At 33.0% G+C, this 16,848-nt stretch overlaps 2 protein-coding genes across 2 annotated transcripts; one reads left to right on the top strand and one right to left on the bottom strand.

Annotated features, from left to right (window-relative positions):
- Window positions 1-2,361: 2,361 nt before the first annotated feature.
- LOC142627903 (short-chain dehydrogenase reductase ATA1) lies at window positions 2,362-3,974 on the top strand. Its single transcript, XM_075801803.1, has 2 exons — window positions 2,362-2,481; window positions 3,157-3,974. Exons 1-2 carry the CDS (start codon window positions 2,414-2,416, stop codon window positions 3,956-3,958), a joined length of 870 nt encoding a protein of 289 aa, XP_075657918.1. The 5' UTR covers window positions 2,362-2,413; the 3' UTR covers window positions 3,959-3,974.
- Window positions 3,975-5,678: 1,704 nt separating this feature from the next.
- On the bottom strand, window positions 5,679-13,405 carry LOC142627902 (eukaryotic translation initiation factor 3 subunit I-like). Its single transcript, XM_075801802.1, has 8 exons — window positions 13,046-13,405; window positions 12,752-12,967; window positions 11,813-11,940; window positions 11,424-11,543; window positions 11,204-11,293; window positions 8,418-8,504; window positions 8,240-8,319; window positions 5,679-5,942 (listed from the first exon to the last, which is right to left on the bottom strand). The coding sequence occupies exons 1-8, from the start codon at window positions 13,227-13,229 to the stop codon at window positions 5,867-5,869; spliced, it is 981 nt and encodes a 326-aa protein (XP_075657917.1). The 5' UTR covers window positions 13,230-13,405; the 3' UTR covers window positions 5,679-5,866.
- Between the last annotated feature and the right edge of the window lie 3,443 nt (window positions 13,406-16,848).

Raw genomic sequence — 16,848 nt, forward strand, 5'->3', positions numbered from 1 at the left:
GCGCAGGTTCCCGAAGCGTCACGACGTGCGGGAAGCGGCCTCGAAATTGTATTTGTCCCGCCCAAATTTTCATAGAGTAACAAGGACCGTTGGATGCTCATCTCACCGTTGAACGTGGGGGACAAGGTATAACTTACGGTAATAAATGCGCGCGTTTTTGAAAATAAAACCGCCAAGTGGCATCCTCTGGAACGTGAAACGGTCTTCACACGCGTAGTTATTTACTGAACGTGTGGGGAAAGTTTTCGTTGGGTCAAAACCCTATTTTTCTCCTCGGATGAAGAAAAATAGAGTTTTGAGGGGCTATTATGGGGGGTAAAAGGACCCAAGTGGGCATATGGGCCTTTGGACTGAAGCATGGAAGACCGACCTACTCTAGAATTAAACTCTACGAATTGGCCCATACGCCGAGGATCTGAGGGTACAGCCGAGAACGAGCTTCTCTGCGGACAAATCCAAGAGAACTCAAAACTTCATTATGGAGGTCAAGGTATAACTTTGGAAAGACTAATGGTTAAAAGGGAATACCCTGAACCTTCTAGATGCACCAGTGTTAAAGAAAATATCAAGTGCAAAGGCTGCCACCTCCGTATTAAAGGCTCTGCATCTACCTCCCTGGCCGCATTAATGGGGAAGTGACCCCTGAACAGTAGGGCTGAAACTTCTAGTCACTGTCCAAAAACTATCAGGGAAGGCAATATTTAAGGGGGGTGGAGGCCAGAGAGGGGGGGGGGGGGATCGGCAACAAAGAAAGAGACTAAGAATTGTAACTTTTAAAGAAGAAATAGCAATAATACAGAAGTAGTCCTCGGCTAACGTCCGAGGAGGCCTATTTTCAGTTATCTTTTGTTATCTACCTGTGTTTGTAACTCTTAGCCCGTTATTAAGTTCTCAGCACTTCTAATCTAGGCTTCAAACCCACGCTCTACAAATTTTATTGTCTAAGGCTCATTGGGCCTGAGCCCGTAGTTGTTTTTGGGTCCAGGTGCAATTGTGCACTTACAATATCAATAAATATTCATATATCCAAGAAATAGATTAATAAATATTCATTTATTTATTGAATATATATCAATAATTTAATTAACATTAAGAAATATCTAAACAAAATAACATCTAAAAATAGACTACATATATACTCAAACAATGTCCAATAAAAAAGATTAAATTTTTGAAAGCCATCAATATTGGCCAATAATGAATCTTAAGATATTTATACAATTTTGAATATATTTTCACCAGTTCTATAAGAAAATAAAAATAATAAAAGATAAACATACAAATAAATATAAAATTATATAATGTATAAATCAAAATATGATAAACCATTTTCTAATTTATATAGTAGTGTGCCTCACAACTTCCTTATGCATAAAAGAGTCTTAAAATTGATGCTATGTTTTATTTTTAAGTCAAAATATATTACTTCATAGATTCTCGACCAACTTTCTCATGTGTATCAAGATAAATTGAAAGAATATGTTTTTTTTATACAACTATTTAAGAGACTTCTTTTGTTTGAGATCCTCAATTTAAATACCCAAAATACCTTAAAATTCATCTGTTTCTAAACCTTGACATTTCTCTCTCAAGGTTAGAAATGTAAAATTAGTAATTTAAAAACTCCTATTTTTAGCTAAATTTAAAAAAAAAGTTTTTTCTCTCACCTCCACGTTTCTCTCTCACGTTAGTTGTCAAGTATTAATATAACTTCTTCTATTTGAAAAAAAAAAATATAAAACTGTTTATTTTTTTCCACTAACATACCATTTTTTTAATCATTAAACTATTGAGAAATGATATGTCCACAACATTTTTACAACATTTTTACAACAAATCTTAAGTGGCAGGTTGTTACTGGTTGTTATTGTTGAGGCAAAAAAGTAATCTTAGTGTTAAGTTCAAATTTGAACCAATAATAACTAACCACCTATGATTTGTTGTGAAAATGTTGTAAAAATATTGTGGACGTAGCACCTTATTTCCCTACCTCCGCATTTCTCTTTCACATTAATAGTCAAGTACTAATACAACTTTTTCTTAAAATAAAAAATAAATTAAAACTATCGTGAGTAAAATATGTAAGCCCAAAAAATAAACGCGTGTGATAAGGCTAGTTTTTTTAATTGATATGATTGCAAAAACTCAAAAGTCAGTTGCTTGTTGAGATTTAGATAAGACATTACTAAAATATAAAATAAAATAAAGAACATGTACTGATCGATGGCCTGCCAGCTTAACTACGGTTAGGAAGTAGTTGTATAGAATGAAAAGAGTGTGCAGGAGTAAAAAATCAACCTTATAAAGCGTACCAGTGAATTAATATTATTATGATATTTAGGGTATACCTAAATCAACAAATATAATTTAGTATGAGTTTCCCTTAAATAGTAGAACCCAATTGCTGACAAACATGCTAGGAATCAAAATGGAGACAAATACTCGAATGCAAGATGAAATTCAGAGCTTATACACAAAGAGGTCAGTCCCGTTGATCATTGCAATGGCCAAAGGATTAGAACAATAAGTCCACACTTTTTTCTTTTTCTTTTTTTGAGAAAGAAGTCCATACATATATTGGAGATAATTCTGCTTAGATTTGGAGAAATGAGCCAAATTTCCTCAAAAAGGGAATTGATTTGGCAAGGAATTTTGGAAATTAAGTAGTTAATGGTTTTTCTATAGATCTGATAGGATTTGAATTTTGAACTTATAATATCCGTTTCATAATTTTGCTCTTCATCATCAAGCTAAGAAACAAATCAGTTAATGGTCTTAATATTTGATACACTGTAGAAATGAAATTTTATCACAGAAGGCAAGGAATTGTAGCTAGTTGAATGTCTTAAAGCAGATTCGTTTTTTTTTTTCAGCAAGATTTACATTACTGTTGTACTGTATTACTTATCGATAAAATAAGAAGGGGTGTTCTATTAAGTAAATCATAGGCTCATCAGTGAATTATTGTGGAAGTGGTTCAGGCAATGATTTCTTTTCTAGGATTTTTGAGGAGGCCGATTGTTATGCAACACATCTAACGATGATCCTCTCTCTCTCTCTCTCTCTCATGTAATTTAAACAACAAAATTGTTAGTCCATCAAAATTGAGTGTAATTGCTTACTTATGTAGTCCTTTCAATGCTTACTTTCTTTTAGGTTGATGGGCAAAGTTGCAGTAATAACTGGTGGTGCAAGAGGGATTGGAGCTGCCACAGCAAAACTGTTTGCACAAAATGGGGCCTATGTTGTAATTGCTGACTTACTCGACGAATTGGGGGCTAATCTAGCCGATTCAATTGGAGGCCGCTACATCCACTGTGACGTTTCAAAGGAAGCCGATGTGGAATCAGCTATCGAGCTAGCAGTGACTTGGAAAGGCAGACTAGACATCATGTTCAACAATGCAGGCATTGGTGACGCTGGTGGGAGCATCACTAACCTTGACATGGACCAAGTGAAGCACCTAGTCTCAATTAATGTGTATGGAAATTTACATGGAATGAAATATGCTGCAAAAGCCATGATCAAAGGTGGCCGAAAAGGAGGGTGTATCATTTGCACATCAAGCTCAGCAGCTCTTATGGGAGGCCTAGGAGGACATGCCTACACATTGTCAAAAGAGGCAATCCTTGGAATGATGAGAAGTGCTGCTTGTGAGTTGGGGGTGCATGGAATTAGAGTGAATTGTGTTTCGCCACATGGGGTCCCTTCAGAGATGCTTGTAAGTGCATACAGGAAGTTCTTGGGGAGAATGGATGTGAACCTTGAAGAAATTAGTAAGATTATTGGTGAGAGAGCGAGTTTATTGCCTGGGAGATGTGGAAGTACAGAAGATGTGGCTCATGCTGTGCTTTACCTGGCTAGTGAAAATGCTGAGTACATAACAGGACACAATCTTGTTCTTGATGGGGGTTATACTTCTGCTAGCAGTAACATGAGTTTCATCTACCAACGTTAATAAAAAGGAAATTACAAATAGAATAACTTAGAAGGACAATATCTATTGGTTCAGGAGTATAACTAAAGTCATAAATCACAATACCTTTCTCTACCACTTCTTAGTGTGTGTTTGTTTCCACTTTTTGAGGCCAGTTATGCGCGTTTATGAAAAATAAAAACTGTTTGTGTGTTTGGTAACACATAAATTTGGCTTTTATTAAAAAACTGCGTTCTCTGATATGAAGTAAAAGTGCATAAATTTTATGGGTGGAGAAGGACCAAAATTGAAAACGCAGACTGCATTTTACAAGCTATCCGTTGGACACTTGGACCACAGTTGTTTTTACCCCATTGCCCTTGCTTTCCCCAATCTCCAATACCCTTGATTTTACCCTTCTTTTCTCTCTTTTCCTCACAGAAAGAGACAAGCATGGATTTATCATATGCCATGAACTTAAACTCTTCACATACTAATGTTGACCTACCATAACTAAATAGATGGACAAGAACGCAGGCTAAATAATACGGGTTGTAAAATGTGCCTCCTCAAAATGAAAAGTATGCACATTATAATTATAGGTTTTAATTGGTTTATTCTTAAATGGGATTTGAACTCAAGTCCCTTATTTAACGATAAGAATTTTACCAATTAATTTAATTGGAATCCATTTTTCATCCATAGTATTAGTATCAGAAATTATTGAAGACTTTTATTGCATCAAGAACTTTTAAAGTTACTGCAGAGTTTATAATATTTTGAACCAATGAGAAGATTAGTTTTGACAGTTATTGTTCATTATAGTGCAATTACTATTTACATTTGGAAGTATCTATATATTGAAACTAGATCCAACAACAGGGATATTATTGAGAAAATGACGAATAATTGGACTAGTGTCACTAAATAGGAGCTTTGAGACCCACAACACGTTATCCTAAATATTTTGAAACATTTGTTTGCAAGTATTAAATCATTTTATCATAAAAAACCCAATCAACAGTCTATAAAAAATAAAAAATAAAAAAGTTTATGTACGAAAAAAAAAACTCATCCCAACAAAAAAAAGTGAATTCTTTTAACATTAAAAGGCTTGTAGAGAACTAAGATTTTTATATATGTTAAATAAATCAAGAGAGAGAGAGAGAGAAGTTTGTTTTGAGGCGCCAACTAGCAACCAAGCTTGACTCTCATGATCAAGGTAATCACCATTCTCTCACCTTTGTAGTGTGGAATTTTGAGGCCTTGAATCCGATATGTAATTCCATTCAAAGCCATAGACACGAGTTGGTTTGTCACTGCCACCTTGAATAATCTGTGTTTTGTCAACCATTGAATCCAGTGTGGTACTTAGTGAAGAAGAGTCAAGACTAGAATAACCCAGGTGCCTTATAAGCAAGGGGTAATTTTGTATTGGTGGGTGTAGAGAAAAACATATACTTCTTTACGACCACTCTACTGACTGGATAAATATAAATATAAATATAAATATCTATGAAGGTTTATGAATAAATCTATATATCGCACTAATGCCAAAATAATATAACAATATTGACCAAGAGAATTAACACATTATTATATAAGAATACTTGTGCTGACGAAAATATGTTTCTTTTGTATTAGTTAAGAATAGTAAAAAGCTTCATATATGTTTCTCTTTTTCTTTAAAGAAAAAAAAATATATAAAATGCTACTAAATGGAAATTCTAAAATAGAACTTTGATGTTCTGCAAAGAGAGACTTTGAAAGTAATCATAATCTTTGTAAACAAAATTTTAGTATCTTATACAAAACTGTGTCCCAACAAGCAAATACAAAACGTTGTTTCATCACAACCACAACTACAAAACTAACTACTGAAAAAGAAAATACAAGTTAATTTCAAGAAATCTCTGAAGCTCAAGGCTAAAGTATCAATATGCCGAGAATCTAAATCTTGATGTTGAAGTAATCTGGATCAAAGTGATGTAACCGTACATAACCATCTTCACCTCCGCTTGAGAAACTATAAGTTGAAAAATATCAAATAAGTAAAGAGCTACAGAATATAAATTGTAATTCATGACTAGTGTCATTTGAACAATGCAAAATCTCTCCCAACTTTTAGGACAATCTTGGTCTGATCTGATTAAAAAAGTGCATTAAGGCAAAGACTAATAAAACCACTACTAACAGGATAAACAGAATAGGCCCTTGTTTAAACTTAACAGTCAATATAATTACTTCATAAGCAATTAAAAAAGAAAAAAAGACCATAAAATAGGGACTAAGCAGAAGTCATTAAGAAAGAGGAGAAACAGTGCCACAAAGACCTTTCACAGGTTTCACAAAACTTGGAAGATTTTTTTTACTCCAACTCCTTTACTAGTGGTACCAAACCACAATCCACAATACCATCTCTACCTCAAATGATGCCAACACTACAATTACTACCACATCAACACAGCCCCCACACCACCCAAAGTAACACCATGATTTAAGACCTTACATATTTGTACAAATAACCTAAAGCCTCCAAGACCAGATACATATACCAAAAAACCTACATACACACACACACACACACACACACACACACACACAATATTATCATAATTTTCTACACAAAAACTCATGAACTGAAACAGAATTGAAAACATTTACAAGGTAAAATTATGACAGTTCATCATTAGAGAATGCTTCCATTTTCCCCTACCCTTCCAATTGCACCAATATCATTATTTGAATTTCAGCATTGTTTCGATTTCCTCCTTCTGTCTAAATCCTTTTAAATTAAGCTAACATAATTAGTCACATGCAATTCAGGTGACTGAAATGTTGACATGAAATTCAAATAAACAATTTTCCAGATGTATATGCCCACATCAGCTAGATAATTTTTAAGGATTGTTTGGAATCGAAGGAGGGATGAGAGGAAAGGGAAAGGCGCAAGGGTAGCTGGAATGTTAAAAAAAAGAAGACCAACTCCTCTCTCTTTCTCTCTCTCTCCATCCAAACCATCCCCACTCACCTCTTCCCATGGCTTCCACCCACAATACCATCAATGCCACCACTACCCTTTCCTTCACAGTTTTGAATGCAGCCCCAAGGAAGGTGGGCTGGAATGTAAAAAAAAAAATCCTCTCTCTCCATCAATCCCACCCACCCACTCACCTCTTCCCATGGCCTCTACCCACAATACCATCAATGACACAACTACCCTTCCCTTTACACTTTTGAATGCAGCACCACAGCAGCCATCGTTAGGTAAAAGATTTAGAGGCCCATCCTTAAATTATTACTCACCTGTAACTTATTGAAAGGACACTTTGAGCTGCTCTTTTTCCTGGTATGTCAGCTTGAGTTCAGGTAAGAATTGGTCAATTACAAAGACTCCACTGGTAGCCCAATGGAGCAGCCCCAACAAAAAAACTAAGTAAATGGAACAGTGGAAGTGGGCCCTGTTTATATCTTTAAGCAGAGTTGTATATTGAAGCCCATAATCAATATCTTATGCTATGAGTGATGCATATTTGGGGAAACTGCGATTGAGGTAGCGAAAGGTGGTGGGGATGGGGGAGAGGGAGATTATATCTGTAGCATTCACTAGAATATTGCTTACATAGATATTTTGATTTTTAATATACAAAAGATGAGAGTACATCTTGGTTTGGATCAGTTTAAATTAACGATCAAATCTGGTGGACTGGATTTTAGAGAAGAAAACTTAGGGGTCAAAGGAGAAAGTTAGGGAGGGAGCAGAAGAGATGGCATTGGTCAGTTTCCTTGAAGAATACTTGCAGGGAGTAAGTGAAGGGGCAGAGAGAGAGAGAGGAAAAGGAAATATTTTGTTAAATAAAAATTCATATTAAAAAAAAAACTCCAAAAAAATTTAATGGCATAACAATAATTTTCAATCATGTGACTTGTACTAAACAAACTCTTTATCTGTAAATGGATTTGGATGAAGGGATGAATTTGAAACAACACTGAAAGTTAAAGGGTTAAATTGTTGTTATTGGAAAATTAGAGACCACAAATGTAATTTACCCATATCGTGATTATTTACATGCATTACCATGGTCTCTAGCTGAGTATAATGACATAAGAAGAATTCTTTAAATCAAAACATAAACAGAAATAACTTTGTATAGTAAAAAATCATATGGCATAGTTGAGAAACACCATTACAATATGCTAATCTATCAAATACCAGATACAATGAAGGAGAAGCCTTTGCTCAATACCAGTTTAGGAAACTCAATTTTTTTATTTAAGTTTAGTAAACTCAATTTTGTAATGAGAGAGCATAAAGAACCATACCTTTTCCCATCTGGGTTGAAAGCCAAAGCATTTATCGGTCCAAAATGCCCTTTCACACCTCCAATTTCTTCTTGAAGAATCTAACCATATGAAAATGGGAGGACATCATATACCAAAGATACTAAACATACATGAACCTTTATATCATCAAAGAATTTCGATGGAAGTATGGATTTACCTTGTCATAGAATTTTGCCTCAAATTTACCAGCACGATGATCAGTTGTCGTAACAGCTGATGCATCTTGACCACCTCCAAGCACCACCTGGAAAGCATAAAAGGCATTGAAGTTTATTAAATATTGAATGAATCAAGCAACATGAATGGCCAGAATTTTTGATGCAGCCAGAAAAGAGCTCAAGAAAAAAATATATCAAATACCAAAAGATTCAAGAGTTGTGGTCTAATTTTGATGTGGGGCCTTCTTGGCAACTTTCATAGGCTACTTAGGGTGAGTTTGGTTGGGCTTTTTGAAAAAGTGCATAATGAAAAAGTTGAGTTTTTAAAAAGTGCATAATGAAAAAGTGATTTTTCAAAAAACTGAGTGTTTGGTAAAAGCTGTTAAAAAGTGCTTTTTAAAAAAGCTGAGTGTTTGGCTAGCATTTATAAAAGTTGCAGTTTAAGAGATAAATTACCAAAAAGGACAATGTATATATAAGGGAATTTATTTCATACTTAAATCAACTACTTCATCTACTTAAATCAATTTTTCTCTTTCTAAAAAAATTATTTTTTTTCTCATCAATATTAGCTAATAATAACCTACCACTTAAGATTTATTGTGAAAATATTGTGATAAAAATTGATACTGATTTTAATTTGAACGTATTATTAAAATTATTATTTTTCTATAAAAATTATTTTTTTTCTCACCAATATTAGCTAATAATAACTTACCACTTAAGATTTATTGTGAAAATATTGTGATAAAAATTAATACTGATTAAAATTTGAACGTACTATTAAAATTATTTTTTTTTCTTTCTATAAAAATTATTTTTTTCTCACCAATATTATCTAATAATAACTTACCACTTAAGATTTATTGTGAAAATATTGTGATAAAAATTAATACTGATTAAAATTTGAACGTACTATTAAAATTATTTTTTTCTCTTTCTATAAAAATTATTTTTTTCTCACCAATATTTACTAATAATAATTTACCACTTAAAATTTATTGTGAAAATATTGTGAAAATATTGTAATAGTATTCCCTTCTTTTTCTTTCCTTTTTCTTTCCATCTTTTTTTCTCCTCCACACGTTATTGCATTTCCTTCTTTTTCCTTTTTTTTTTTCTTTTTTTTCCCCACTCTTTTTTTCTCCTCCACCCACGTATAACTCCTTTCTTTTATTTCCTTCTTTCCTCACTTTTCCCAGCCACTTCTCTCATTCTCTGGAGCATTCCACAGAGCTCTCCTAGCTCTCCTACTTCCTCTTGTTTTTTTTTTTTTTTCTTCTTCTTCTTCTGCAAGAACTCATCCGTCCACAGAGGTACTCCATCTCTTTTTTCATCTTTTTTCTTTATTTCCTTATTTCGTATTTCCTTCTTTATTTTTTTTTTTTTCACTCCATAGAAGATGATGATGAAGAAGATGAAGATGATTGAAACATAAGGATTTTGGGATTTTGGGTTTGATTTTGAGTTGATTTTTTTTGAGTTGATTTTGGGTTTGATTTTGGATTTTGAGTTGAATTTTTTTTTTTTTTTTGTGGATTTTGGGTTTGATTTTGAGTTGGGTTTGGGATGAGTTTTCTAATGGGATTTGAGTTGATTTTAAGTTGTTTTGTGTTGATCAGATTAGAGAAATAAATTTAAAAAAAAAAAACTGAGGAAGAGATAGAGGCGTGAGTGAGCTTGATGAGAGGTGTTGAAGAAGATGAAGAAAGGAGAATTTGGTAATTACCCAAAATTGTTCAACGGATACATTAGAACGCGCACTGGCTTTTGGCAAAATGGACCGGAGGAGCTCCATAAGGAATTGCGCGTTTTATGTCTTGGCTCAAAACGCAACTTTTGAAAAAAGTTGCGTTTTGTGCTGAACCAAACACACATAAAGGCCTAGCTTTTTGAAAAAGTGGCGTTTTGGGCTCAAAACGTTGAACCAAACGGGCACTTAAAGATATTATTGAGTCTTAATATACGGTTTCTTTTGTAATCTTTTTTTTTTTTAATTTTTTATTAGTAATAGTATTAATAAAAGGTTTCTTTAGGTTAGAAAGTTGTTAGATCTAATCATTTCTAGATTTTCTAGAATGGGCTGTGCACCAGAAGCCCATGACCAGGAGTCTTAATATATGTTTTATGTCATTTTCCTATTTGGTTTAGAAGTTCTTAATGACTCTTTTTTCCAATACGTAAAAGTTTTATAATAGTAAAAGTTCTTAATTACTTTTCTTTGTTATTGGGAGTATTATTTAGAGCTCTAGTCTTTCTAGGAAAAGGATTGGCACCTATATAAAGCTTTTATTACCTAACCCTACCTAAACCCATATACACCAGACATTATTTAAGAAACCTTCAAGATCTTATTCATCGGAATTTCTCTTATGTATTTCAGAATAGTAGCAAAAAACCATATATCATATATTACTTTACCAGAAATACGTTGGGACTTATTATTTTGAAACAAAAAATGCACCCAAATATATGAACCATCATTTTCAAAACTCAGGAGTCGAAAAAATAAATGATAACAAACAGAGTGATCAACTTTTACAGGATAAGTAGTGGAGGATATTAACTAAATATAGGCTCACTAGCATGACAGAAAAGGTCTTTCAGAACCCAAACCACGAACATTACAACTTCACTACAATTTTGAACCTCATCACTGGTCAGCGTACTTAAATAAAGGTCATATTATCATGTTATTTCTAATAGGAAGATAAGTCATAATGAATTGACACATGATATTTGTAGCATGAGCACAAAAGTTTACATTTTATAAATAAATACATACATGATCAAGAAGTGGAGACATTGCCACGGCATTGACAGGACGTTCAGTCACGTAAGTCTTGATAAGAGTCAAAGTTCTGATGTCCCACAGCTAAAATATTTGCAAGAAAACCAAAATAATCAGGTTAAAAAAACCATAAGTTACACAGAAAATTTTAAAAAACTAAATGATAATATATTGTGCAAAAAGACAGAAGGAATGACAAGACTGAAATCAGTACCTTAGCTGATTTATCAAGTGAACCGGTGAGGAAGTGTGAACCATCGGCAGATTTCGAAAGTGATGTTATTGTTTTTTTGTGTCCGATTTCCTTCTCGGACTCTATAAGCATTTTTCCAGTCTGCACGTTTGATTAATAAGAATAACAAATATAAAGGTGAATCAATCCATAAATAGACTTTAGGGAAGAATGATAAGACAAACGGGAGACAGAAGAGTGACAAACAGAAAATTAAAGTTTTAAGTTCTACACTTCTAATTTGAAGAATTCAGCAAGAATGCAGTGATTACCATAAAGCCACAAATAGTGAAATGCTAATTGTAACCAGAGAAACACTTAACTATTTCATTGAAGATAACAAGGCAATCTTAGAATTACGAGACACTTACCTCAGAATCCCATATACGAACCACAGCATCTTCTCCAGCACTTATGATGGTTTTGTTTAGGGGCCCCCAAACAGCTCTATTAATTCTTCCCTGAGGGCCCTTCAGAACGAGCACAGAGTCACCAGTCTCTAAAAAATGGAACAATTGATGATTTTAAGTAACCTTAGAGTTCATTTGTAATATTAAAGCTTCAAAAAACCTTACCATACAGAAACACATAAGCATAGCATCTCTTTCTAACATTTTCATTCAAAGGAATGCAGCTCAAGAGTCAAAGCGTCCAAAATTGAAAGGCCAAACATTTAGCATCCGTTTGTGATGAGCTGAAAAATTCAGCTTATCTACACTTTTAGCTTATTTTGCTACTATTTATAAGTCCCATTGCACTTTTTGATCCTCTTCATAGGTCCCGCTGTACTATTTAGCTTATCTTTTAACCTATTTCTACACTTTTAGTAAAAAAATTTCAGCTTCAGCTAAATAAGCTGTTCTCAAACAGTCACTTAGAGTGTGAGAAAAGCAAGTTAACCACAAGCACTTTATGATTGGTAGCATCTATAATTCTTTTTGTTTTTCGATTTTATTGGAGCTCATAAAATTCCTAACTTGTAGGAGATGGTCTCAGAGTTCTACTTGTATAATACATACACGCAATCATCTTATTCAAGAGAATCATTACTAATCTTTAAGAAGAAGAAAAAAAAAATTCAAGAACAAACAACAACAATTAGACTCAATAATTTCACTACCTACCTTTTACTTCAAAAATAATAATGGTTCATCATGTGACTCTTCTATTTTGTTTCTTCATGTAGTCATGTACAATACCCAAAAGAATTAAAAATATAAATTTTTTTTATACAAAACAATGACAATTCTAAACATACACAATTGTCCACTACAACACATATGAAGATATCAGCCAATTGAGAAGCTTACGGTCTTCGGGGTCAGTGGCGATGCTTTTGACGTGAATAGCCGAAGGCAAATCCATAAACGGATCGGTGGTGATGACGGCAAGCTTATCGCCGACTGACAAATCTACAGCCCTAGCCGGAGACCCGAAATTGAACGAGTACAACTGCTCTCCGGTCTGCACATTCCATATCTTGGCCGTTTGATCGGCACTCCCAGTAATCAACATCATCGAATCCCCTGTTAAACCAAATCAAAATTTTTGTCACAAAAAAAAAAAAAAAATGAGAGTTAGTTTGTGGATTGAGAGGGACTTGCTTGAGACATCGCAGCACCAAACGGCGCCGTTGTGGCCACGGTAGGTGCCGAGACGCTCGCCGTTGTCGGCGAACCAGACGGTAGGGTTGTGATCTTTGGCGCAGGAAAACAAGAGGTCGCCGTCGCGGTTGTATTTCAAGAATGTGAGTGGCCTTTCATGGCCTTTCATCAGAATCGGTCTCATGGCTTTTCTGATTTGCCTTTGAGCTTAGCTTCGCTTTGTTTCTTTATCTCTGAAAAAACTGTGTGTGGGTTTATTATGTATGCGTTTTATGGCGGAAAGAGAGAGAGAGAGACGGTACTGGAACTTTATGCAAGATTTAGGGTTCTTCAGAGTTCAAGGCCGACCAGGATTGCAACACTGCGTAATAATTATGTTTATTATTATTACAGCCCATTAACAGTTTTTTTTACGGGAGCCCATTAACATGGTTGGGCTAACAGTATTTGAGTGGGCCGTGTCCAAAATATCTGTATTATTATTTTCCAAACGAAGCACATTGTTCTAAAAAAAATTTATATTTTAAAATGTTGATCTCTCATTTTAACACTTTATTTATTAAAATAACCTAAAATAACATCCAACAACTATTAAATAAAAAGAGGAAATTACACTTTGTTCAATTGTGATTTGCTCGGAAATCATTTTACCTACTTGTGGTTTAAAAATTGATACTTTACCTATCTGAGATTAGTTCCGTTTATCTCCCGTTACCCACCTCTGTTAAAAATATAAGTAAATTAGTATTTTTATTATCCTTTTATGTTTCTCTCCTCTCAAAATATAAAAATCTAAAAAATCAAGAGAAAAGAAGATCTAAAAGCAAGGTTTTATAAAAATTAAAACCTAACTTTTACATTTTCTTTTCTTCTACTAACTTTTAAATCTTCTATTTTAACACATTAAAAAAAAATATATTAGCAAACAAAAAGTTAATCCCGGCAGATACTTCAAGTCAGGACAATATTGTACTGAACTCCTCAAGGCAAGGAAACACATAATTTCAATTTTTTATTGTGAGACTCTAAAAGTATTGCACAAAACTTTGAGGAACATTGATCCCAAGCATAATATATTAATGAAAAATCCAACTAGATCGCTGCAGTAATACTATACAAGGGTTTATCAAATTCCAACAAAATAGCTGATGAATTCATATCCATCATGTCGATTACAAGCATTCAAAACCAAATTCTTGAGGTCATTGGTAATAGTTTCTATGGCCCTTCTTCAATCCCTTTCTTCTTATAGCTTTAAACTCTAATGAAGATAACAACCACAACGACAGCAAAAATAATACCCAATCACATCTATCTCCATGTATGTCACTCTTGTTCAATGTCATTTTTGGTTTGGTGCAGTTGTTGGGTGCCAAGTATTGCACTAAAACTTGTATTGGTTTGTACCAAATTCTCTGTCGGATCTGAATTCAAACTCAAAGATTTTTTTTTTTGACGTTTTTTTGGTTTAATTTGTATATAGATGGTGGTAGGAATCCGACATTCAACCACAATTTTAAGTTGGAGTTAATTGAAGGTTTTGTAGAGATAAAAATCATGGTTTGGAACGAGAATAAAACTACTTCTGACACATTCGACGGGAAGGTAATTTGTTTTTGTAGTTTTTATGAAATGATTTTTGCATTCTTTTGAGACCCTTTTGGCTTAATTTTAATTGGGTTATTTTTGCTAACCCTTTTTTTAATGTGTAAAATAGAAATCTAGAAGTTGATATATAAATAGAAGATGTAAAAGTTAAGTTTTAATTTTTACAAAACCTAGCTTTTAGATCTTCTTTTTCCTTGATATTTTAGTTTTCTATGTTTTGAGAGGAGAGAGACATAAAAAGGTAACAAAAATACAAATTTACCACTGTTAGGTAGGCAAAATGTTTTTTGGATAAACCACAGGTAAGTAAAGTGTAAGGTAAAGTGTAATTTTTCCAAATAAAAAAGTAATAATGTGAGAGTGGAGAGAGATATATGAAAGAGAGAATCGGTAAAAAGAAGAGAAAAATTATTTTACCACATAACGACGGTAGTAGCAGAGCTAGGATTTTAGGTGTGGGAGGGGCAAAATTAAAAGATAAAATTGAAAGTAACATCAATCTAAGAAATATTAATCGATAATAATAACATAATAAATAAACCACAATATGGTAATGTAATTGCCATGCACAATATGGTAATGTAATTGCCATGCACAATCTAATAAAAATGTAAACTTTAGTTATTTATTTTTTCATGCCAAGTTTAATTTTATAATATTTACTCAATAAAAAATTATTATTATTATTAGCTCATAGTTTATAACAATCAAATCAAGAGATTAATCAAACTACACAAAGTTCAAACATGTAATTTGATTCTTTAAAATAAATTGTGAAAATAAATCAACGAAAAAAATATTAAGAATATAGTAATATACATGTAAAGTGTAGATTTATAGCAAAAATTTAGGATTTGAGACTAAAAAGATTGGTAACAAAAAGAGAGAAAAAAAATATAGGTGATAGACTTTGCACCAAGGTGGTTGATACCGTACTGGTACCGGCCGGTACATACCATACTAGTCAGTGCACCGGTATCGGTACACTTCTATATTGTACTGGAAAAAATATCGGCCGTACCGGCCGCGTACCGGCCAATTTCGGGCAATACTGGCCGGTACAGAAAAAAGCTTTTTTTGTTGTTGTTGTAATTTTTGAATTTTTATAAGGGCATAATGGTAACTTATTTGCATTAACTTATTAGTATTATTTGTTTTCTTAGTATGCAAAACAACTAAGCTTTCTATTTTTTATATTGTGTTTTTTCTTTTTCTTTTAATAGATACTAAAGTTTAAAATTATGAATAATTTGTTCTAAATTGAGGTAATATTTTATAATAAACTTTTATATTTACTATAATATAAGTGAAATATTATATATTTATAAACATAGTTCTATAGATTTTGGTGTATGTGTATATATATATAAAATAGTGGTAAACCCGAAATGGTATACCGGTATTGACCGGTATCCGAAATATATCATACCGGTGGCCAAACTAGTACAGCCTCCGGTACGGTATTGACTTCCTTGCTTGGCACAATGGTAAGAACATAAAAATAAGGTTTGTTTTTAGATTTTTTCAGCAAAGTAGTGGTGCAAAAGTATGTACAATACAATTGGTTTTATTATCGTTGAAAAGTACTATATTCTCGACATTTTTACAACAAATTTTAAGTGGTTGTAGGTTATTACTAGTTGTTATTAGTGAGTAAAAAGGTAATTTAAGTGATGGGTTCAAATTAGAACCAGCAACAACTTACCACTTATGATTTGTTGTAAAAGTATTGTAAAAATATGGTGAACGTAGTACTTCTCGTTATTATTAGGTGGGACCTATTATTTAATGTTAAAGACATATTTTATGTAATTGACTAATTCTTTGACAAAATGCACTTTACTTGTAATTGGTTAGATCTATGATGAGTTTAGTACTTTAAGAAACATGTTGTTTAAGCCAAGTATTAAAGCTATGAAGATTGGACTAATAAACAAGTAAAAAAAAGCTATTCATTAAAGTTCGACAAATACCTCGACAGATAATCTATCGAGACTTAATAAAGAAAGCTTGACAGAAGCTTAAAAGAAACTAAATTTATCGAGACTTACAAAATTAGAATTTTTAAATCTAATTTTAGGCCCATGCTAAAATATTTGTGTAGGGTTTCTTTTCTCACAACCCTAGACATATATAATGCTTATTTTAAAGGTCGTTACATTAGGTATGCAAATAAAAAACATATAAAAAAGTGA

Source organism: Castanea sativa, chromosome 3 (genome assembly GCF_040712315.1).
Source record: "Castanea sativa cultivar Marrone di Chiusa Pesio chromosome 3, ASM4071231v1".
Taxonomy (NCBI): Eukaryota; Viridiplantae; Streptophyta; class Magnoliopsida; order Fagales; family Fagaceae; genus Castanea; species Castanea sativa.

Coding starts and splice junctions, on each gene's coding strand:
- LOC142627903 (XM_075801803.1), top strand. CDS start 2,414: ATGCTAGGAATCAAAATGGAGACAAATACTCGAATGCAAGATGAAATT. Junction 2,482..3,156: donor CAGAGCTTATACACAAAGAG/GTCAGTCCCGTT, acceptor ACTTTCTTTTAG/GTTGATGGGCAAAGTTGCAG.
- LOC142627902 (XM_075801802.1), bottom strand. CDS start 13,229: ATGAGACCGATTCTGATGAAAGGCCATGAAAGGCCACTCACATTCTTG. Junction 11,544..11,812: donor TTCGTATATGGGATTCTGAG/GTAAGTGTCTCG, acceptor TCAAACGTGCAG/ACTGGAAAAATGCTTATAGA. Junction 5,943..8,239: donor TTCAACCCAGATGGGAAAAG/GTATGGTTCTTT, acceptor TTCAACTTATAG/TTTCTCAAGCGGAGGTGAAG.